The sequence below is a fragment of the Corythoichthys intestinalis genome, chromosome 12, assembly GCF_030265065.1.
Source record: "Corythoichthys intestinalis isolate RoL2023-P3 chromosome 12, ASM3026506v1, whole genome shotgun sequence".
Taxonomy (NCBI): Eukaryota; Metazoa; Chordata; class Actinopteri; order Syngnathiformes; family Syngnathidae; genus Corythoichthys; species Corythoichthys intestinalis.
In genome coordinates, this window is record NC_080406.1 from 16,759,827 (window position 1) to 16,783,261 (window position 23,435).

At 40.1% G+C, this 23,435-nt stretch overlaps 1 protein-coding gene across 1 annotated transcript in view; it reads left to right on the forward strand.

Moving 5' to 3' along the window:
- Positions 1 to 23,435, forward strand: part of LOC130927445 (NALCN channel auxiliary factor 1) — a 241,351-nt gene that overhangs the window by 16,590 nt on the left and 201,326 nt on the right. Inside the window, exon 2 of the mRNA XM_057853272.1 lies at positions 19,009 to 20,308. Within this exon, the coding sequence (XP_057709255.1) occupies positions 19,559 to 20,308 (750 nt within the window). The 5' untranslated portion in view covers positions 19,009 to 19,558. The remainder of the gene's footprint in view (positions 1 to 19,008; positions 20,309 to 23,435) is intronic.

Here is a 23,435-nt window from a genome sequence, read left to right on the forward strand (position 1 = left end):
CACCCCGTGGCGTCAAAATAATAAGAACGGTGAGCAAAAATCCCAGACGCACACGGGGGGACCTAGTGAATGACCTACAGAGAGCTGGGACCACAGTAACAAAGGCTACTATCAGTAACACAATGCTACACAAAATCCTACAGCGCACGCAAGGTCGCGCTGATGAAGCCAGTGCATGTCCAGACACGTCTGAAGTTTGCCACTGACCATCTGGATGATCCAGAGGAGCAATGGGAGAAGGTCATGTGGTCGGATGAGACCAAAATTGAACTTTTTGGTCTAAACTCGGCTCGTCGTGTTTGGAGGAAAAAGAAGGATGAGTACAACCCCAAGAACACCATCCCAACCGTGAAACATGGAAGAGGAAACATCATTTTTTGGGGGGCTGCTTCTCTGCCAAGGGTACAGGACGACTGCACCGTATTGAGGGGAGGGTGGATGGGGCTATGTATCGCCAGATCTTGGCTGACAACCCCCTTCCTTCAGTGAGAGCCCTGAAGATGGGTCGTCGCTGGGTCTTCCAGCATGACAACGACCCAAAGCACACAGCCAAGACAACTAAAGAGTGGCTCCGTAAGAAGCATCTTAAGGTCCTGGAGTGGCCTAGCCAGTCACCAGATCTGAACCCGATAGAAAATCTATGGAGGGAGCTGAAAGTCCGTGTTGCCCGGCAGCAGCCCCGAAACCTGAAGGCTCTGGAGAAGATCTGCATGGAGGAGTGGGCCAAAATCCCTGCTGCAGTGTGTGCAAACCTTGTCAAGGACTACAGGAATCGTTTGGTATCTGTGATAGCAAAAAAAAGTTTTTTGTACCAAATATTAAGTTCGATTTTTGTGATGCATCAAATACTTATTTCATGCAATTAAATTCAAATTTATTATTTAAAAATCATACGACGTGATTTTCTGTTTTTTTGTATTAGATTCCGTCCATCACAGTTGAAGAGAACTTATGATACAAATTACAGATCTCTACATGCTTTGCAAGTGGGAAAACCAGCAAAATCGGCAGTGTATCAAATACTTGTTCTCCCCACTGTATCTTTTAGTGTAAATATCTCACAATACAGTGAGGACAGCTACGGGTTATAGTCAGGTGCGCCTTATAGTGCGAACATTACGGTAATTATTTGTATTTTAATGGGTAGTACAGTTAATATCTTTTGGTGTAAATATCCCATTATACAATAAGGACAGTTGCAGCTTAAAGTCCAGTGCGGCTTATCTATGAACAAATGGCGCTTTTGTTTCAAATTTGGTGGGTGATGGCTTCTAGTCAGGTGTGCCTTATTGTCTAAAACAGGGTTCACTAAATCCTGACCTCGGTACCACTTTTCCTGTTGTGTTTTCCACGTCTCTCTCCCCTAACACACCTGAATCAAATGATTATGTCATCAGCAACCTCTCCAGAAGCCTGATAATGATCCTGATTATTTTGATTCAGGTGTGATGGAGGAGGGACACATGGAAAACACGACAGGAAAAGTGGCACCGAGGTCCGGATTTAGTTAACCCTGGTCTAAAAATTACTGTAAATTTTCAGGTAATGAGGTCAAAGCTGCCGCTGACAGCACTATAATCATTTTGACTGGGAGGAACAAATGAATTAATTCGACCCTTCCAGTCAAAGTGAATAGGACCTTTAGCGCAGTCAATGGCGCTGAAAAATGAGCCAGTCCAGTGGATAAAAATCCCGATTTCTTCAAGCTTCACAATGCATCTGCACTTATTTTCCATTCTGCCGGTAGAATTTTGATCAACACCCTTTTGGAGTCTTTCCTCATGAATAAACTCAAGCGGAGCATCAGGATTCACTCTTGGGCTGTTAATGATGCAACATCTGGGCAACACTGGATGAAGACAAACACAAATGCGCAACGACTGAATGGTGTTACGCCTTTGTCAAGACATATTTGACTGCTTGACGTACACACGACCGTGAGACCTTCTGTCCTCTACAGTCATATTTCCTTTGAAGCGCTGGAAATGTATAGATCCGGGTGGCTCAACAGGGATATATAAGGGAGCGGTGCAGGATCAAGGGTATGGGAAAAAGCATTGAGATAGTGAGCCGTGTCAATGTGCCGCTAAGGAATTCCTGGAATGGAAATGAGGCGAGACCATCGATCCAGAGACTAAAACCCAGAGGCGGCGGTGGGTGGGTGGCTTGATTGAACTGCATGATGGGATCTGGATCATTGCTCTAATCCCTCTTGATTTCAGTGACCAACTGAGCAAGCAGTGGGAGTGCATCTCACAAATCAGCATCATGGGAGTTTTCTAATGCCTTTTTTTTTTTTGGTTCAGCATAAACAGTGAACACTAATTTTGCGACAATGCTGAAGTATTTGTTAACACATCTCTCACAATGCCTAATTTTTAATGGTTCATTTCTGCTCACTTGGGATTTTATTGTCATTTAACATAATCCACTTTTTTTCTCCACACTTTTGTGAAGATGTGCTGAGTGTTGAACATTAATAATGGATAACTGTGATGCTTCATTTTACAAGCTAACTCTCATGCGTGAGGAGACGCTGATTTGAAGGGGAACATCAATGTGTGTGTGTGGCTCTACAGGGGGCAAAAAGACATACCGTAAAGGCTTTTAAATGGCAGATAAACCTCCTAATGGAAGGTCTTGAGGAGAACTGATTTTTCAAGTCAAATAAATCCATGATGTCATCATTTCCTAGAATATCACTAAGTGCAAGAAAAACAACAGTGTTAACTCATTGCCTGCCATTGGCTCCCAGTTCAAATGGATGTGACGCTTATTGCTCTCCATGGCAAAGAAACATTTATTATTATTTTTTTTTAATGTTTAGATTTATTTTTCAATTAAAAACTGACATGTGCAGAAAATCCAAGACGATTCTAGTCAAAATGGATTAGTGTCTATCACCGTCAGTGGTACTGAAACATGATCATTCTTCTTTTTTTATATATGTATATCTTAGTCTTCATTTTAAAAACAAATTTTTATTTTAAATGAACAATGATAATTACTTTTTTTGTATTAAAAAAACAAATATGTGAATATATTTTTAAAAACAGATAATTTTTTAAAAAGGGAACATTATTCTTTATTTATTTTTATATTATTTATTATTACTGTAATTTTCGGCCATAAGACGCACCTGACTACAAGCCGCTACCCACCAAATTTGACCCAAAAACAACATTTGTTCATAGATAAGCCACACTGGACTATAAACCACAGCTGTTCCCACAGTATTATAGGATATTTACATCAAAAGATATTAATCTGTAATGCTATACTTGACAGCTGCATCATAAGACTGTCATAAGACCAAATGAACCACAATGAAGCTTTACAGTCAATCGGTTCAAAGCTTTATTGCTTCAATAAGCTTCATTTGGCCATCACTGCTCCCTTGGGGGAGACAGTCAACCTCGGCTGCCACCTGCTGTCAACACTGCTTCATGCAACATACCTCCTGGCATGCATTGCAGCGCTACTGAGTAAGTAACAATCAAAATTAATCTTCTGTGCTAATTATTTCTTCAGTTACTGTTGCAGATGTTTTCATTAATTGCTAGTTATGTTGACTGATGTTAACGGAACACTCTATTTGACAGTGGCGCGATAAGGATGTCACAAGACCATCATAATTATGACATGACACTGCCATGAGGATTAATGAATGCTTATGACAGATGTCATTTTGTGTTCTATGGCAAATTATCTTACTTTTGAATGGATGTGAAAGATCCAAGCAGGACATAAATGGAGTTAGTGACATAATTTGCTGGATGACACTTAATGACATCTGTCATATGCATTCATGAATGCCCATGATAGTGTCATGTCATAATTATGGTGGTCTTATGGAAGTGTTATGACGCCGCTGTCAAATAAAGTGTTGTCTATTAACCCAAATAAATCAACAAAAAGGTTAAGTAATACTTAAGAGGCACCTGTACGCATATTTTAAGAATAATATTAGGTAACTAGCGTTGAATAATACCGTACTTAAAGTTAGGTTCACCGCACCCAATGACTCACAGAACAATGCTTCCCAATTTGGAAGAATATATTGACGTACTCAGACCAGTATACATTAATAACTGTGTATTAATTCACTAATGTATATGGCGGAAAACACAGGTGACTTGAAGTTCCGCTCTGAGACCCCAATTTGGCCAACTTTCAAAATTGTCCGATATGCATGTGTGATACATCATTGGAAAGCTTAAAATCTCAATTTTCAGGGGGAAGAAAAATTTTGATCAGGAGGGAATTTAAAAAAAAAAAAAAAATCCTATCTGGAGGTGAGAGCAGAATAACAGACGCCATGACTTTAACGACATATTATGGCGTACTTGTTTCGATCCAAAAACTCCATGCAGCATGTATCACTGAGTGTCAGGACACAGCTGTGAATGGCCACAGCTGGATTTTTTAGGGATTTTCTGGGTGAAACATGGCAATATAACAAGGGTTTGGATGAAGAAATGCAGACATCAAAGAGTGGTCGATATGTTGTTTTTCATATACTTACGCTTTTAAACGTTGTTTTTCAATTTTTCTTTGTTTGGATCGATTATCATCTAACATACCAGAGAAAATGCGACAGTAACAAAAAAAAAAATACAATTATGTGATAGTTAAGAGGTAGATATCCATTATTTTTACATACGCCAGTTTTTTCATTGTGACAATTTGTTCAAAAGTTTAAAATAGGCGAGTGAATTTTTTTTTTTTTTTAAATGTTTTTAAGTTTTTTTTTTTATTTTTTAAATAAAATATAAGGCATCAATTAATGATTCTAAGCTAAAAATGACAGACATTTTGAATAATAAATATAATTACCTAGGTTTTGTGGCTGGGTTGAAACAGAAGCGGTTGCGCGACGTCTGTAAATGGGGGTTTTCAGGGTAAAAGGGACAAGTTAAAAATTGTTCAGGGGCTTAATGCGCCATGAGTCTGCTATTGTAGCATATAGACATATTGTTCTATCAAACGCAACAATTGTTTTGGCTTAAAATGCAGCAGTTTCTTTTACAGAGGGGCGCTAGAGCAGAAACTGCTTTTACAGGCTTGTCTGTGTTGAATTAATGTTAGGTATTACATTATATTAATTTTTCATTCATTCACTAGCATATGTATTTATTTTTCTCCTTTTACTAACTAACATATTAACGTACAACTAAACTAACAGCGAATTTATTAATGGTGATTGATTTGCACAACTTTGAATGTGGGTATTAACTTTGGCTTTGCACTTTATATTTATGAGTCCAGAAATAATTACTTTATACATGAATTAGATATTTATTTTCTCTTTCTGCAATAATGGATACAGATCTTTCCCATTCCAAATACACTGGAAGTCTTTTGACGTCAATGACACTACAACATCACCATTCACAGCCAATGAGTTGACAGTGTTTCTGAAGTAATTACAAATCCATTGACCAAGTGATAACCTTTGATTGTGTTTTTGACCCACAAATGATTTTCGAAAACTGACAAAAATCGGAACTATGATCATTTCTGAGTCGCACCTCTTCCAAAATGATATTTACATCCAGAATCCTTTGTTTGAGCAAGAAGAATTGATCGATACGATTGAATCAGAGGCGGTTGGAGGGTTTACGCACAGCAGCGGCATTGATAGTGGATGAGTCATGTCTGCCACAGCGCTTACAGTTAGTGGGATGGCCAGCCATTTGCATTCATAGCACACAAGCGCTCTCTCTGTTCCTCCATCTACTCTTCACATTGTTGCGCTTACGCTCCCTGTTTTACAATCACACATACACAATGAGCCATACGTACTCCATGCGTTAATTGGACACTTCTCAGGTTATAATGGAAGTGAAGCATTCAGCTTCAACAGAAAATGCAATTTATGTGCAACTACTATAGTGTGTGATATGACAAGATGGCTGGTATTGATCATATTTCAGTGTCAGCGACAACGATGGACGTCCAATCCAATCTGACTGGGAGAGGGCGAAAGTTTATTCCCATCAATGGCAATTAATAAGTTAATTCATGCAAAAACTATACTTTTAATTAATAAATAAACATAATTTTTCCAAACAAAAATAAAAAGAATATTTTGTGTTTTTTTATTTTTTTTCCAATTTTGTACACCAAATTATTTTAAGTTGGTGTAGAAAATTGAAAAATTTATTTTAAAATAAAAAATAAGTATCAGTAACCATTTTTATTTATTTATATTTTTCATTAAAGCATTGAGACGCATTGGACACTACCTGCTACCAAACTAGCGGGCGTAATTTTTAGCAACGTCGGCGTAGTTTGTAGCGGCTGTCGGCTGCGGTGTTTTTTTTTTTTTGTTGTTGTTGTTGTTGTAATTGCTTCTTCCTCTAAGCACGTGACGTCAGCGCATTGTCCTGCATTAAAAGTAGTCCAGGCAAAACGTGATGCTTCGAGCTGGCAAAATTAAACGATTCTTCGAGGTGAATAAAATTACTCGGATCAGTTTTTAAACTCGAGTTACCCGAGTTGCTCGAGTATTCGTTTCAGTTCTACTTGTGTATGTAAATCTAATGTTGGTACATTGTTTTCTTCTTGGAGATGAAATGCATGTGTGGCAGCTTAGCGTTTTTTTAAGTTTTGTTTTACATAGCGTTTTTACAGTTGCTGTCATATTTTTGGAATCAAAGCACCGTGGACGGGAACGGCATTTCGGCCCTTTTACTTATACCGTAACTGCGTTCCTGACCTGAATCTTATACCGTAACTGCGTTCCTGACCGTTCTGGCCCACTTTCACCCCTGACTAAGACTAATAAGTATTGTCGTCCAAAAGACTAAGACAAAAATTGGAAGGGCTGCCAAAAACAACACTGCTGTGTGGTCAATGTAAAAACAGATCATTCTTAAAGCAACTCTGGTTCATATATCACAGACAATGGCAGCTCATTGGATGATTGCAACTCATTAGCACGCAATATGCAAAGTCTGTAAATTACACTATTTCACTCGCATTTCAGCTACCAAGAAGAGCATCTCCGTTAAATTCAACATTATAATCCCCACACCCCTGAAAATCTTTCAGGACTGCTAATCTAAATGTCCGCGACAGCACCCGTTACTCTGGATGGATACAGAAAGGTTCACTCATTCACTGCCATTGAAAGCGATAGATGTCCAAAAGAGAGAACAGGTAAGACTTGGGTATAACAGTTCAGGGTCACACGCAACATTTTAACACATTGGCTACCATTGACCGCGATAAACGTCCAATGGATTTCGACTGGCAGCCAGCCCTTCCAGTCGAAGGATTAATGTTGGATTTTGGATGGCAGTTAATTTTCATTCCATTGAACCAGTTTTCATTAGAGGAAATCTACAATTCAGCAAACACACTGTATAGTAGCCTTAATTTGTAGGCAAATAAACACCAGATCCGGCGACTATAAAACTGTGACACACTTATGAGCAACCCAGGGTTACTGGATTGAATTTCCTTGTAATGAAAAGAATGGTAATGTGTTCAATATATTATTTTGATTACTAGAGTTGAACAAAAGAGATGAGATTTTCTCAAGCTGCTTAAAAAAAAATACGATAACAGTCATACGATTCTGTTTTAACATAACAATAAAATCATCTAACTGAAGTTTATGATCCTATTTTGATTTATGATCTGGAGTTGAGAACTCATTTACTACAAGCCCTCCCAGGTCAAAATGCCTTGGACATCATGCTTTTATCGTTCTGTATGCGCCCCTACAATTTTTGAGCGTTTCTTATAAACTCATTATCTTTTCTCTTAAGGGTTCAATTGCAGCATTCGCAGGCATTAACACCAACTTATCATTGTCAGAGTCCCTATTCTGTTGAGTGGATGAATAAAAGATGATAAACATTGATGTTAAACTGCTACACTAACAAGCAAATGGATGACAAATGGAAGGAGTACAAGATAATCTGCCCTAGTGAGGTGTTGGCCCAGTATGTTGGCAGCGGCAGCTTCAGTGCACCTTGGCAAGGAGTCGCCGTCTGGAACTCCTCGGGCAGGATGAACATCAGTCTTCCAAAAGAGATCCCCTCAATTTGTGTTCTTGCGCAGGAAGCTGGCAGGGACGGCTAACCCGCCTCCGTCCAAAAATGGCTGTTAAGATGTGCGAATATTCATCCATCATACAATTTCAATTCTTTCACATTTTTTTTAAGACTGATTTTTTGTTGTTGTTTTAAACTGGTCGTTTTAAACATTGAGCAATAAAAACATAAGAAACTAGAGAGTTAGTTAAACATTTCATTCACTATTAATCAAGGAAAATCAAGCTAATTTTGATTAGCGTCTGAATGACGTATTCCATTGAATATTAGCATTAAGCTATTTTATTTATGTGATTTTAGTGTTACAGTTTATCTCAACTGGAATAAAATCATCTGCTTGAAAATTTCAACATTGAACTCTTTTTGAGGGACTGTTAGCCATTTGCCAAACTACTGTTTCAATGAAAAAAAAAAAAAAGTCACAGCTAACCACATGATCGGTTTACATATGTTTTCAATCTACAATCTTGAAATTAAAATTGCCCAGCCTTTCTATGACGTGATGCTAATTTTTGTTGGTGCTTGTACGGCAACTTCCAATGTATGCATATTAGCATCAAGCTAGTAGCGTTTTTGATAAGAACTGAGAAATGTGTTTAGTTTTGTAATGCAGAGAAGGCTATTTGAATATGTATGTTTTCTGAGTGTTAAATACCACAACATAATTTTAATTTCTGTGCGTCATTGGTTTCTTTGATTGTATATTAGGATTAAGCTAATTTAGGGTGAACATATTTTGATTTCCGAATAAAGAGGACACTCAGCCTGGCCTCAAGACATTTAAATTTTGTTTGTTTAAATTTATTTTATTCGGTTATGTATACATATGTATATATATATCATAATCAAAAAATTCATACAGTTACCTAAGAGGCTTTGTTATTCCTAAAATGACGCACCCCAACCCCCCCCCCCAAAAAAAAAAAAAAAAACATTGGTGTTTAAAAATGATTTTAAAAAATGCCTCTTCTGCATTGGCAAACCCTTGAACAAAATAATGTGTTTTTTCAATTCGTACTGTACAAATAAATAATCTGAAACAATGTTCTAAATAATACCTCTTGAGTAAAAAAAATCCAGTTTTAACAAAAATCTTCGTGAAATAATGTAAATTAAACCGTTGCTTTAAGATTATAACTACAATTGTACAATTGTTATTTCCACTCGATTATTATTCTCATTCCGTGTTCTAGATTGCACGCAAACACTAACTGAAATGAACTGACAAACAATTCAACCAGCATGTTTCCAAACGCAGCAGTTCAAAACTACATATCCCATAATGCCTAACACGGCTTAGCTCACTGACAGCTTGCACCGGTAGCCGAGGCAAAAATCAAACATTGCTATAAAAGTTGACAATCATTGGCAGTGTAATGATGCGACACCAAACGGGATTTTACAGATCACACCAGTACAAAGCTCCGACAAAGGTCAACAATTGTCGAAAGGTAAGTTTAGCAAGTGTATATACCGATAGCTTGTGAGCTCCTGTTGTCACGACTCACGAAGAATTGTTTTTGTATGAGAATTTACAGTTCACGCCATGATAAAGCCAGCCTGTGTCTGCACACGCATGCGCAAATTTGTATCCAAAGTAGAATAACGGTATTTTCGACTCAATTACACTTTTAGGTACATGAGCATTTGATTATATACGAAATGAACATAAGTCTTATGAGGGGGCAGGCTCTTTGGGAACACGTCTAAGGCAGCACTGTACCGTAATATTCTTCGCAAATCGTCAGTCAAAAAACTGACATTTTAATGAATTTCTAAAACCCCGCCGGAAGCCCCAGGGAGGATGTAAAAAGTGGACATGTCCGGGCAAAAGAGGAGGTTTGGTCACCCTAAGCTGATTGTTTTTTAGTAACAATTTCGACGTGTTTTGTTTATAAATACGCAGTATGTGCATGCCTATTTGTTTTGAGCGATCAACACAACAACCCAATGCTAATTTTCATTGGTGCATCAATGGCATCTTCGATTGTAGATAAGCATTAAGCTCATGTTGTTGTTTTTTTGTAAAAATAGAACTTCGAAATTAGTTTTCTTTTTTAATGCTCAGTATACGTATGTGTATCTGTGATGAGTGTTAACACAACTGTATGCTAATTTTAGCTTGCTCAGCAATGGCTTCTACCATTGTATATTACTATTAAAGGGGATGTTTCGGCAAAGGGGGTGTGAGACATCAATAGAACCGTTATGCGCCAAGATAACAAATATTGATAAAGTTAACAAAAAAATCAATCACATTAATGAGCAATTATCGAAAATAGATCGAAAATGACGAACACTACCGAAAGTGTTCCGGAAACAGCCGAATGGGGCGGCGACGTCACGACAAGTGATTGAAAGTCGAGGCGGAGCTAGGTGCCATTGTTTTTTAACGACGAGAGAGTAGCGTTGGGGTTTGTTTGACCAAAACATCACAACAATGGTTCAAAACTGCTGTGCTATGTGGTGTACAAATAGTTGTTTATCGGAATATAGTATCCATGAGTTCCTGAACGCGAAAAAAAAAGCTGGACTACACAGAAAATGGGTAAAGTTCGTCCGTGCAAAGAGGGCTAATTTTCTAGACACAGCCTCCGGCACGCTTTTCTGTGGTGCGCATTTTCCAACTGAAAGCTTCTCGAACTATGGACAAGAGAAATCGGGTTTTGCTAAAAGATTGCCGACCATAGATGCACAGCCACCTAAATGTCCCGAGATATCAAGAGAGACGATGACTGCTAAAGGAGGCTAAAGCTACGCAAAGAAGGGAGCAGCCAAGCTTGAAATGGCCAGAGTGAGTACTCTTTTATAATTAATAAAAAAAAATGTCACGCCTTTGGATACAGGACTCGACACATGTATAAATGATCGTTCGTAAAATATATAGAACAAATCCTCTGATCCCGTTCATATTTGTGTCTGTTGGCAGAGCGAAAAGCTATGATAGCGCAATAAATTATAATTATTCTATGCATTCCTTTATTTTGCAGTCACGGTGTATCAGCTTCACAAAAAGAAATGCTAAACAAATCATTGGTGTTTCCCACACGATCTGCTGCCGATGTTTCATCAGTGTCATTGCTCCCCTCAATGACCGTTTCATTACGCTGCATTGGCGTTCGTTTGGGCTCAAATTGGTCACCTATAACACCGATTAAAGCTTTGCAACTCTCCTCGTCACCATTAGATGAACATTCGTTACGTCCTTCTACGTCGGATTCGTCGCTGAAACTAGAAACGAAATTGACTGCCATCATCGCCGCCATTCAGTATTAAAGCACTGAGCCTTTTTCTTGTTGAAGAAACAGCCCTCACTGCCAACTCTGAATTCTCTTTTATTGACAACGAGCGGTGTTTCTTCATGAGGGAACCTGGAATATGTGCAGGACGAACACAATGCATCAGCATAAACAGCTCAAAACACCCCTAATTCTCCCCACACTCGAAGGAATTATATTGATGCAGACAGGCGCTGCCCCCCTAGTGGCCGGTGGCACTCTCTTCACTTGACGTGACGTCACGCACACAATCTGCCAGATCTCGGGCGCCGGTCGTTTTAGCTTGACAATCGAGCCAAATTTCTCTCATTTTCTTGTGTGTAATTACACGAAGTGGCATGATATGAATACAAAAGGCATGCGTTTATGGATAAATGATGGAATATCAAAATTTTCCCAGGGCGCTACATCCCCTTTAAGCCTCATGGCAACCGTGTAGTCTAGTGGTTTTGTCGCCTGCAAAGCTGAGCCATCAAATCCATTCCGTCTGTGGAATTTATCAATAAAACTTCTTATTATGTCACGGAAATGGCCAGAGCTCATCTATTGAAACGTTAAATATTTACTACCCTGCTTTTCTTCTCATTCCTTTCTTCTCAAATAAACAATTTTTTTCCAAACTTTTACTCTCAAAGTGAGAAATTTGGCCTTGGCTAGTCTTGTGCACTCTCATATCTGCGTTGAAAGTCCGGTGGGGGACAACCCTGCTTTTCTTTCCATTCCTTTCTTCTCAGATAACTCTTTTTTTTCCAAACTTTTACTCTCAAAGAGAGGAATTTGGCCTTGGCTAGTCTTGCGCACTCTGATATCTGCGTTGAAAGTCTGTTGGGGACCACCCTGGATCCAGGGGGGTGACGATGGCTCCTCTGCTATGCTGCGAGAGGAGGGATGGCTGCGCTGCGCTGTGCCCCCCCCCGCATTCCCCCTGGCGTTCAATGTATTTCTTGTTGTTGTTTGTGTTTCTTTTCTTTTGTCCCCCCATAACCCCTTCCGGTTCACTGTTTTGTCATAATAAACGAGATATGTTGAATGATCACAATGGGAGTATGTCATACTCTCAATGTAAAACATTAAAACTGTTCAGACCAACCGGACACTTAGACTACCATTCTTCGTGTCAAACAGCTAAACAGAACAGGTTTAAATTAAAAAAAAAAAAAAAGTCTGGTGGTGTTTCTTGATTTAATTGAACAGTCGAAACCGGAGGTCAGCAATGTTTTTGACACTTTGAGATACTTCGTGAGTAGCGCTTAATGCCAAGGACTACTGGTTTTTACTTACTTCTGAAATTCCAAATTTGCTTAAATTACCTTCCTTTTGTCAATAGTAACTCATTGGCTTCCATTGAATGACATTGACGTCATTACATTTGAAGTGGTAGGGTCAGCAGCAATCATACATTGTTATACAGAAAATCTGTCAGACTAGCCTAAATAGTATCCCTATGAAACACAAGAATATATAATTTAGGAACAAGAAAAAGGAAAAAATAATATTTAGAATAAAAATTGAGCAAAACAAAAAATGGGGAGTGAGCTAGAGTTTATCAGCAAAGTAAACATCCTCAATTACAGTTTGACTGGATTTTTTCTTCATACATTTTAAAGATAAATAACAGAAAATATAGAAATTGGGTCTAGACTTAATTTGTATCATTTTTTTCTTTTTATTTTTGAACGAGAATGATAATCGTGTTCATGGCTATAGACCCCAATCACCAACGTCACACAATGACGTGTCGCTGTATTGTGCCACTAAATTGTCCGTCATTTTGTGTCCGTATTCTCAATGGTCTCAATTTATCGTGCAATTTATAGTGCAATTCATGGAAGCCCCGGTGCTTTTAGACGCTGTAAACTCCAGATCCATATTTAATGCCTAAATCGATATTTTTCGACCCGCTGTCTTCGCCGTCTCTGCCTGACATCTGCTACCCTGATATATACAACTATCTTGTCCACAGAAACTCAGCCTATTCTCTTGAAACTTTGAAAAACTTTAAGAGCAGCACTCTAAACAACATTACCCCGTGTGACCCTTTACTTCCAATTTTCTAAAATGGCGACAATCAATTAAAAAAAAAAAGTTGACTGCGATGGCCGACGCTTCAAGGATAGGTGGATATTGGACTATTTCTTCAATAAAATACGCAACAACTCTGTCTGCCTCATTTGCAAAGAGACAGTCGCTGTTTTCAAAGAGTTCGATGTGACGCTATATTAGCAAAGAAGACACGCTGACATGTACGACAACATTACAGGGAAGATACGCAGCGAGAAATTAAAGCAACTTGAAGCTAGTTTAATTTCACAGCAGCAGTATTTCGCAAGAGCCCGAGTGTCGAAAGAGAATGCCACAAAGGCGAGATTGTTGAAATTCTGAATCTAAAAAAATAATAATAAAGCAAATGTGACACACAGAAGGGCTTGCTAAAATTTGTTTAAATATATTGTTCCACGTAAATCAGCCAAGGTAATCCCCCAAATTTTTACCACACCAAATCTGGCCCCCTTTGCAAAAAGTTTGGACACCCCTGTTTAACTGATGATCCATAGATGAGGCCAGCTTCTTTCACTTGGTACCAGCTAAGTATTATTTAAAAAAATAATGATGGCGGAAGAAATAAACATCTTGAATTTGAAACTGTATGTTGTCGGCGATCAGCCTCACAATGATCTTAATTGTGGTTGTCAGCCCAAACCCTCTAAATATATATTTAATGCATCTTACCAGGTATAAAATGACTACTACATAGTCTGTGGTGATCGTTTGGTGCCCAGTTTTCTCGTCGAATTGCAGCAGTCCATCTCGCTCTCCTCTTCGGGTCTCTCGGAATACGGTAGAACTTCAAGTCCAACCGCCACACACGCCTTCACCATTTTGATTATTAATGTTAACGAGCAGAAAAACACGCCGCAATAGGAAGCATGTACGTAGCGGTAATGTGTAAACACTGCGAGCTGACGGACAATATGGCGGCTCCAGTAAGGGGGGCGGAGTTGTGACGTCATGTGATTGGGGTCTATAGGTTATGTTCGTCCACTACAGAAATACCATACAATTTCTTTCCCTTTTGTCAGATTACATAGACTGGGCAAATTAGAAAATAATTTCAATTGAATCCTGTGTAGTTCTGTGATGCAGAGGTGAGGCTCAATCCTCCACCAAACCATAAATAAATACAAACTTGAATAGAGCCAAAACAATTACTAGAACAATTTGAGTAACTCGATTTTAAAAATTGATTGAGGAATTTTCTCCGCCTCTAGGTATTGTTTAAATTTGCTCAGACTGCTTTTAATTTGGCACAATACGCTGACGCCACATGCGTAGAGGAAGAAGGGAGAGGCGGCAGATTTAATTGATTTCAACCAAGCATGAATATAGAGGTAATGACGAAGAAGCTGACGAAAGCGAAGAAAAAGGCAGCAAAAAAAGTAAAAAGTGGGAGCATTTCAAGCTGGAGACCAATGCGAACACTGTTTCATGTATTCACTGTAAGATAGCTTGCATAACACTACCGCCGCCCGGCCCCGCCGAGCTTCCGCACCCCCCGTTGGACCCCGCGACCGATGACCGCCCCCGAAACCCGGCGCCAACCTGCCTGCCTTGCCCCCGCTCCTCCGGAGGCAACACGTTTAGTCCTAGAGCAGAGGAGTGATGCTTGAGACAAGGTAAAATTAAGTTAAAGTAGCGCTTAAGACTAACGTTACTGTACCTTGCTATGTAACGTTAGCCATGCGGAGGGCTAGGTTTGTATTAATTATGACTACTGTTGATGCGTCGCTAACATGTCTTTCATACAGGCTTTATTTAATCTGTAAAAACACAGCGCTGGAAAGTGATGAGGGTGTAAAATAAAAACATAATAAAGCTAACTGTCAATTTTAGCTTGGTAGTCATTGATGGACATAACACCAAGTAGCACTGGTGCCTAATGCAGCGGGCGTAGATATGGTCTCAACACATGTTCAGGTGATACAACATTCGATTCAAACTTTTGTTTTCACAAACTACTAACGAAACACTGAAACATTTTGAAGTGCAAGTTCCTTTATCTAAAATAAAAAATAAAACAGGATTCAAGGATTGGTCGACTTCTGTGGGACACTGGAGCGCCCCATACACTCAAACTAAAGTATTGTAATATTAAAGTGATTTGGGATTTTTTTTTTTTTTTTTTTTTAAATCAGATATCCAAGGACCCACCCAGATCTGAGGCATACTGTCATGTCTCGGAAGTCATGTTAGTGTTTTTTGTTTTGTTGGTGCAGAATTTCCTGCTTTTATTTTGGTAGTGGCATTCCACTAGGTTCCCAACTTTACTTCCTGCTCTTCCCAATCAGGCTGATCATTTCCACCTGTGATCCATTGTATATATAGTCTGCACCTAACCTTGCCATGTGTAGGTTCGTCTTGTATTCGGCCATGTTCCATGTTACCAGCCTTTTCTTGACTAAGATTTATGTTGGGTTCAAATGCCCTTTTTGGTACTTTGTTGACTTTGCTAAGATTTTTAGTGTTCAGCAAGTGCTGTGATTTTTCATTGTCTCTTTTTGAACTCCTATGAACTGAAAATAAACCTTTTTTGTTTGAACGGAACATTCATGCATTTGGGTCCTCAGTGAATCCTTGTCACATTCTAGAAGAAGATTTGAACCAAAGTACTCTCCTGAAATCCTGATGTGATTTCATTTCACAGGTTTTTTTCATGTCGGTTCATGTTTATGTTCAAGACTCAAACTAAAGTATTGTAACATTAAAGTGATTTGGGATTTTTTTTTTTTTTTTTAAATCAGATATCCAAGGACCAACCCACATCTGAGGCATACTAAAATAGACAAGATTTGAGCCAAAGTACTCTCCTGAAATCCTGATGTGTGATTTCATTTCACTGTTTTTTTTTTTTTTTCATGTCACTTCATGTTTATGTTCATGTCAGTGTCTCCCTGATGTGGACCAATTCTTGGATAGCTCCCTGTTTTTTTTTTTTTTAATAACGGGACTTGTACTCTGAAGCCACCGCGCTGCATTAACGTAATGCACATAATTCAAACAATGATCCAAATTGGGGACTGCTGCCTGACCACAGTTTGGCAGGTTAGCAAGATCAAATGGATTAATGTTATGCCAACTCTGATGCTGGTCAGACTTTCAGTAGTAAAACATTGATGTCTTTTTACATTACGTGCAGTGGCTGCTGCTGGCCAAAAAAAAAAAAAAACCTTATATCCGTCCTCTTCAAAGTTGGCGGAGCATGTTGTCGACATAAATCTGTCGGAGCTGTGTGAATGTGGATGGGTGTCTGTTTGATGGGAGGGGGGTCAAGTCATCAGCCAATCAAAGGTGCATTTGAGTGGAAAAAAATGGACCGACACATTCAGTAAGTGAAAAGGGATAAATGTAAGTTTGAACATAATGAAAATAATTCACTTAATAATAATAGGGTCTATTCTATCCTTCAACTTGTTAGGTTTTGTGTTGGTTCCCTCCTAGTGTGTCCCTGTGATTGTCCATTGATTTCACCTGTTGTTACTTCTCCTAGTGTATCCTCCAATCTGTGTCACCCATCTGTTCCTCGTCTCGTTACCCCTTGTTTGTGTGTGTATTTAAGCTCCCAGTTTCTTTTCACTCCTTGTTGCGTCATTGTCAATCTCCATGTGCACGTCCGAACCTGTTCTCCTCAGTTTTCTCCAAGCCCTCGTGTTCCCCTCAATAAGTTTTTGATACCCAGCCTTTTGTTAGTAACCTGTGTTTTGTTTGCTGCTGTGTTTTTGGGATCTCTACATTATTTGTTGGTACTTTGTTTTTTGCTTGCCTTAATTAAATCATTTTTGCACCGTCTATCTGCCTCGCCTCCCATTCCCAGCATTTGGGTCCACACACCACCTGCCTACCCGCAAACCTAACACAACTTATGGGAAGACAATCTAACCTTTACTTATATAACTGAAATAATAGAATGCAAATAAGTTTTCATCAAACTTGATGGGGACAATTTGAGCATCCTGAAAAGTTGGTAGTTTTATGTCCGTACCGTCTCTGCAAACCTACACCCTTGGCCTAATGTGCTCCAGTACAGAGGGTATATCATACATTTATTCTGAAATCTGCAAAAACTCAGAATCCTATCAGGACTTAGAATTTAGACTTAAAACTTAACTAGAACTTAAAAATAGCTTGATACAAATGGGAACTCAATTGAAACACGAGGGAAAAACACCTAACTTTTAAGTAATGTGTGTTCTCAAGTGTAATGACATTTTTAGGTAAGAAGATTTAAAAAAAATTTTTTAATAAGATCTTAAGTTTTTTGAGTGAAAGCGAATTTTTTTCTATCGAGTCAAATCAGATGCAAGTGTTGGCTGTTTTCAACAATGTATACATGTAAAATAAATACTAGGGTTGTTCCGATCATGTTTTTTTTTGCTCCCGATCGTTTTAGTTTGAGTATCTGCCGATCCCAATATTTCCCGATCCGATTGCTTTTTTTTGCTCCCGATTCAATTCCAATCATTCCCGATAATTTTTCCCGATCATATACATTTTGGCAATGCATTAAGAAAAAAATGAATAAAACTCGGACGAATATATACATTCAACATACAGTACACAAGTACTGTATTTGTTTATTATGACAATAAATCCTCAAGATGGCATTTACATTATTAACATTCTTTCTGTGAGAGGGATCCACGGATAGAAAGACTTGTAATTCTTAAAGGATAAATGTCACTTTGTACTGTATATTGTGACTAAATATTGCCATCTAGTGTATTTGTTGAGCTTTCAGTAAATGATACTGTAGCCATTTGACTTCTGCCCAAATGCATTATGGGAAGTGCAACCATGACTGTGTGTAGTGGTACCAATTGATATATCTTATCTGCGTTGGAAAATAACACAGGGTGTTAAGAAAAAGATCAACCACTATCTTTCTTCCCCACATTGCTTCCCACAATATTTCTAATTGTTGAGAGAGGGAGTGCAAGGCTTTAGCCAATTAAAAAAAAAAAAGGCTTCAAAAGCTGCCAAAATTCTCTCTACTCATTTTACATTGCCTTTAACCGCTATATATACGTAAAACAGTGCCATTATAGATTGAAGGCGACAATGCGTGAGTGGGTAGTGCAGCACATGCGTTAATTACGTTAAATATTATAATATTATTACCGCCGTTAACGCGATAAATTTGAAAGCCCTACTTTAAGCCAAATCTAAAGACTCTGGATGAGTGTAAAACATTTTGTCTGTTAGAAAACAATTTAATAAAAAAAAAAAAGGCATGTCCGATATTTTTTTTGCCGATTCCGATACTTCCGAGACGTGATCGGACCCGATCCCGATCGATCGGGACATCTTTAGTAAATACAGTGATTGTCTAAATATGATTCAGGTGATATCTTGTTTTCTCGTGCCTATTTATAATTGCTCATTACCTAAAAAAAAAAAAAAAAGATTTATCCGATTAATCGATGGAGTTTTCTGTAGAATACTCGATTACTAAAATATTCGGTAGCTGCAGCCCTACTCTTGAATGTAAAAGCAAACGCTCTGCTAGAATTGTCAAAAATCTGCCAAAACGTCCTTTTCACCGAGCACCTGCGCTCATCTCCCTCCCTCCCTCCCTCCCACTCTCTCTCTCTCTCTGCGTGTGCATATAGGCAATAAGCTGCTCGGCCACTGCGCAACGATGGAGCTCTCGCAGCGATGGAGATGACGCAAACAGCCTGTGCACTCCGAAAAAGTGATTCCAAGCGAACATGGCGGCGACAACTTAGACGCGTTCCAAGATGACAACGGCCAGCCGGAGACGGGATTCAAGGCTTGACGCGAGGCTTCCAGGCGGCGACCAGAGCGGGCCGGTGGCTTTACTTTGCTGAGAATCTGCGGCAGGCAAGGCAAGCAGGCAGACGCCCCAGCAGCAGCAGCAGCAGCACAAGCAGGAACATCCTCACAATCAAAAACGAAGGGAGGACACCCGAGCAAGGAAGGGAGGGAGGAAGGGACGGACGGACGGAGGGACGCGGCATGCGGTCAAAGAGGACGCCTTCCCCCCGCGGGGAGACGCGGAGGATGCGGCAAGCTTAATCCCGCAACCGGACACGGGCAACGGCACCCCGAGGAGAATTAAGCGAGCCGAATGAGTATTGAGACAGAGCAGCCCCCGCGGTGGAGTCGGCTAGGGCAGCACTCTCCTCCTCCTCCTAAAATATGAGCAGGGGTGCTCGGATGCGTCGACAACATGACGAAGGCGTCAAATTCTGGTTGGCACCCCGAGGGACCGAGAAGCCGTCCACCGAGTCGGAGCGGGCCCAGAGATGGCGACTGTCGCTGGCCTCGCTGCTCTTCATCACCGTCCTGCTCTCGGATCACCTGTGGTTCTGCGCCGAGGCCACGCTGGCCCGCACCAGGGACAAGCGGCGCTCGGGCCCGACGGCCGAGCAGCCTCGCTCACTCCGCTGGTGGACACCGTCGGAACCCTCACCCTCATCATCATCATCCTCCTCATCACCACATGACCATCATCATCATCAGCGGCAAGATGCTATTTTTCTAGGGAATTCTACCCAACCTCTGTGGCGGATGGACACCTGTCACCCGGACAGTGTGTCCAAAGACTGCTTCACTTTCACGGACGCGGACACCGTGTGCCTGGGCCTCGGAGGGGGAGACGCCACCGCCGCGCAGTCGGCGGCCTACGTCAACCTGAGCGATTTGTACCTTTCTTTTTGTAATTCTTACTCACTTTTGGATTTGTTTTACGGGTTTACCGCTCCGCACCACATGAATTGCACCCTGGATATGGCCATGGGGGCGGACGCGCCGGGATGCGGCCGCTGCGTCCGGGCGTACCAGCTCCTCGACCAGCAGGCGGAGGACAACTACCGGGAGTTCGAGCTCCTAGTGCGCAAATACGAGACGGACGCGTACTCGGTTCGGACGTGCATGGAGGAATGCAAGGTAAGGCGCGCACTCGCACGCACTCGCACAAGTGGACTTGAGGGGGCGGGTTCGCCGTCGCCCTGGCAACCGCTGGGCATGTCGGAAGATTTGCATTATTTGCTTTTCTCTTTCAAGAAATCGAGCTGCACACTTGAAACACTTCGTGACGCTTTGCTGTACGCCTAAAACAGTTTTATTCAATTATTTTCTTTAACGTATACCCCCCCCCCCCCCCCCCGGGGAAAAGGAAACATTTCATAAGAGGGGAGAAAAAGTTAAATCTATCACAAAAAAACAACTATTGACACTATGCTAATAGTAGGCTAATCAGTGCCCGGAAAAAAAAAAAAAAAAAAGCAAACATTTTTAAAGTACCACAGTACATACGCGTTGTCATATTTACTCTTTTTAGCATTTGGGAAACTTTCTTTTGTCTCTACCTCTGCTTTTTGCCGCCTGGCTTTTCATAACTGTGCTAAAAGTTGTCTCTTGAGGGTTTATTTACTCTTTTCCTATCGTTTGCTTTGTTTGTGACAAAGATAGCGTCACTGCCACATACTGGTGTGGATGTGCAATTACACTTAATTCTAATCATGGGTTTTGTCTCAACATTAATTAAATAATGGATTAATCAAATGATCCAAATAAGGGAGGACTAGCTTGACTTTGTTTCTTGTGGAGGCTTGCCAGTTGGCAAGTTTAATGTTATGCTAACTCTGATGCAGGTTGGACTTTCAGTAGCAAAATTAGTGGTGATTCCCTCACCTCGACAACATTGATGTCTTTTTACATAACTTACAGTGGCTGCTGCTACCGAAAAAGAAAAAACTCTAATATCCCTCCTCTCCGAAGGGGGCGGAGGAGGCGGCATGTTGTTGACATGAATCTGTCGGGGTTGTGTGAGTATGTGTGTTAGTGTGTGTCTTTGTGGCGGGACGGGGGGCTTCAAGTCATCAGCCAACAAAACATTCGTTTTGGCGGGGGGGTTGTGGACCGGCACAATCAGCAAGTAAAAAGGGATACATGTAAGTCGGAACATGATGAAAATAATTCACCTAATATTGGTAGGTTCTATTCTATTCTTACAACGTATTGTAAGACAAGCTAAATTACCTTTATATCTGAACTGTTGATATGATGAATTAAAGTTGCTTAAAAGTTGGTGAGGACAATTTGAGCATCCAGAAAAGTTGCTACTGTTATGTCCCTAACGTCCCTATGCAAACCTACGCTCTTGATTCTAATCACATCTGAACTGTGGCATCGCACCCCGACACATCATTAGAGAAGCACTGGTCTAAAAGTACACATAACTCAATAATGCAGTGTTATAAACATTATTTATTTTATGAATTTTATTTTTTCTAAACATTTTGTTATAATCATACTTAGACGTTCAATCCATTTTGACGAAGACGGGCGATTGAACATCATTCGCCTCTCTTAGTCAAAATGGTTTGGATGTCTAGCGACGTGAAAAAGGCGGCCAATAAGTTTTTTTTTTCTTTTTAAACCCTTTTTGTGTTAGCTAGCACCATATCGAGGTCTGATATCTTGTGCTACTTGAACCCACAAATCTATGGCTTCCAATGTCCCCATTTGCCGCCTCCTCTTGTCATCTAATCAGCACCACTAGCCTTTGCTAATGCAATAAGTCTCAGGCAGTGACACGACCGCCTTTTAGCCCCTTTAGCCCAATCGGAATTGCTAATCGTCCTCGGTGTCCGAGTGACCTTTGAGAAATGGCGGCGCCCCGGGACCGCGCTTGCTCTGCCAGAGAATAAACACATCATGCCTCTTGATATGACAATTATAGCCACCCACTGTCATTTGGAATAGTTTTTTTGCACGCTGCCCAACCAGTGTCAACCTGAATACTGTCAAGCAGGCCTGATTCTCAAGCGTGTTCATTGCACTGGATTCCATAAGGTTGCACCCATATGTTGACTTTGAAGGGAGGAGAGTGTTTGACACCACGTTTCCTCAAATAGTGGACAGAAGCTTGTCTTTTCTAAAATGAGAGTACTATTATTTATAGAAGGCTGCATGTAGTGATATTTACTCAAATCCAGAGTAAATAAGAGTATCAGAAAACACAAGGAAGTAATCATGTGATTATATTTGCCTTGTATTTATCAAATACAGAGAATACAAGATAACAACCCTGAGCATTTTGGCTGATTTTTCAAGGCCCGCACAATATTTACATTCTTGACTAACACTGAGACTCTGAAATAAAAGATAAGAGTCTTTTTAATGAGGAAACAGCAGTGTTGCTGTCACACAAATCCCCAATTTTGAAAGGGAAATCTGATCTAGAAAAAAAGCTTTGTCAATAATCTATTGCAGATAGCATGTTGTTGGTTATTTGAAGGAGAACAGTGTTTCTTGAACCTATTGCCTGCCATTGACGGGAATGGACAACCAATTCATTTGAACTGAGAGGATAGGATGTTTCACAAATTGAGCACAAATGTGGTCTAGCTCAGTTTTTATCATTGTTTACTCAATGGATGCAATTGACGATGATAGACGTCCCATCCATTTAGACTTGGAAGGCTTGCAGTAATTATTCACAATTTGAAAAACTAAAAAAAGTGGGATTATTCAATTTTTCCCATGAACTCATTGGCTGACATTGACAGTGATGGACGTCCAATTCATTCGAACTGACAGAGCAGGTAGTGATTATTTACAAATTGAAATACTGAGAGAAAAAGTGTGCCACTCCATTTTTGTCATTGTTAAATATTTGGCTGCTATTGAGAGCGATAGGCGCCTAATTAATTTGAACTGAGAGGGCTGGCAGTGATCGTCAACAAATTGAACTACTGAATGCAAAAGTGGGCTAACTACATTTTTGCCTCTGGTTAATCATTGTCTGCCGTCTAAGGTGATCGACGGCCAATCCATTTTGACTGAAAGAGCTGGCAGTGACCCTTCACAAATTGAAATATTGAGAGCAAAAGTGGGCTAAATGCATTTTGGGCATAGTTTCACTGCTACGAATGTCCAAATGGATTGGGTGTCTATGAATATCAATGGGGGTCAAACATGATCATTCCCTGAGTTCAAATAGATTGGACGTCTATTGCTGTCAGTGGCAGTACATGAACTTAAGTCAAATTGTTATATTTAAATTGGT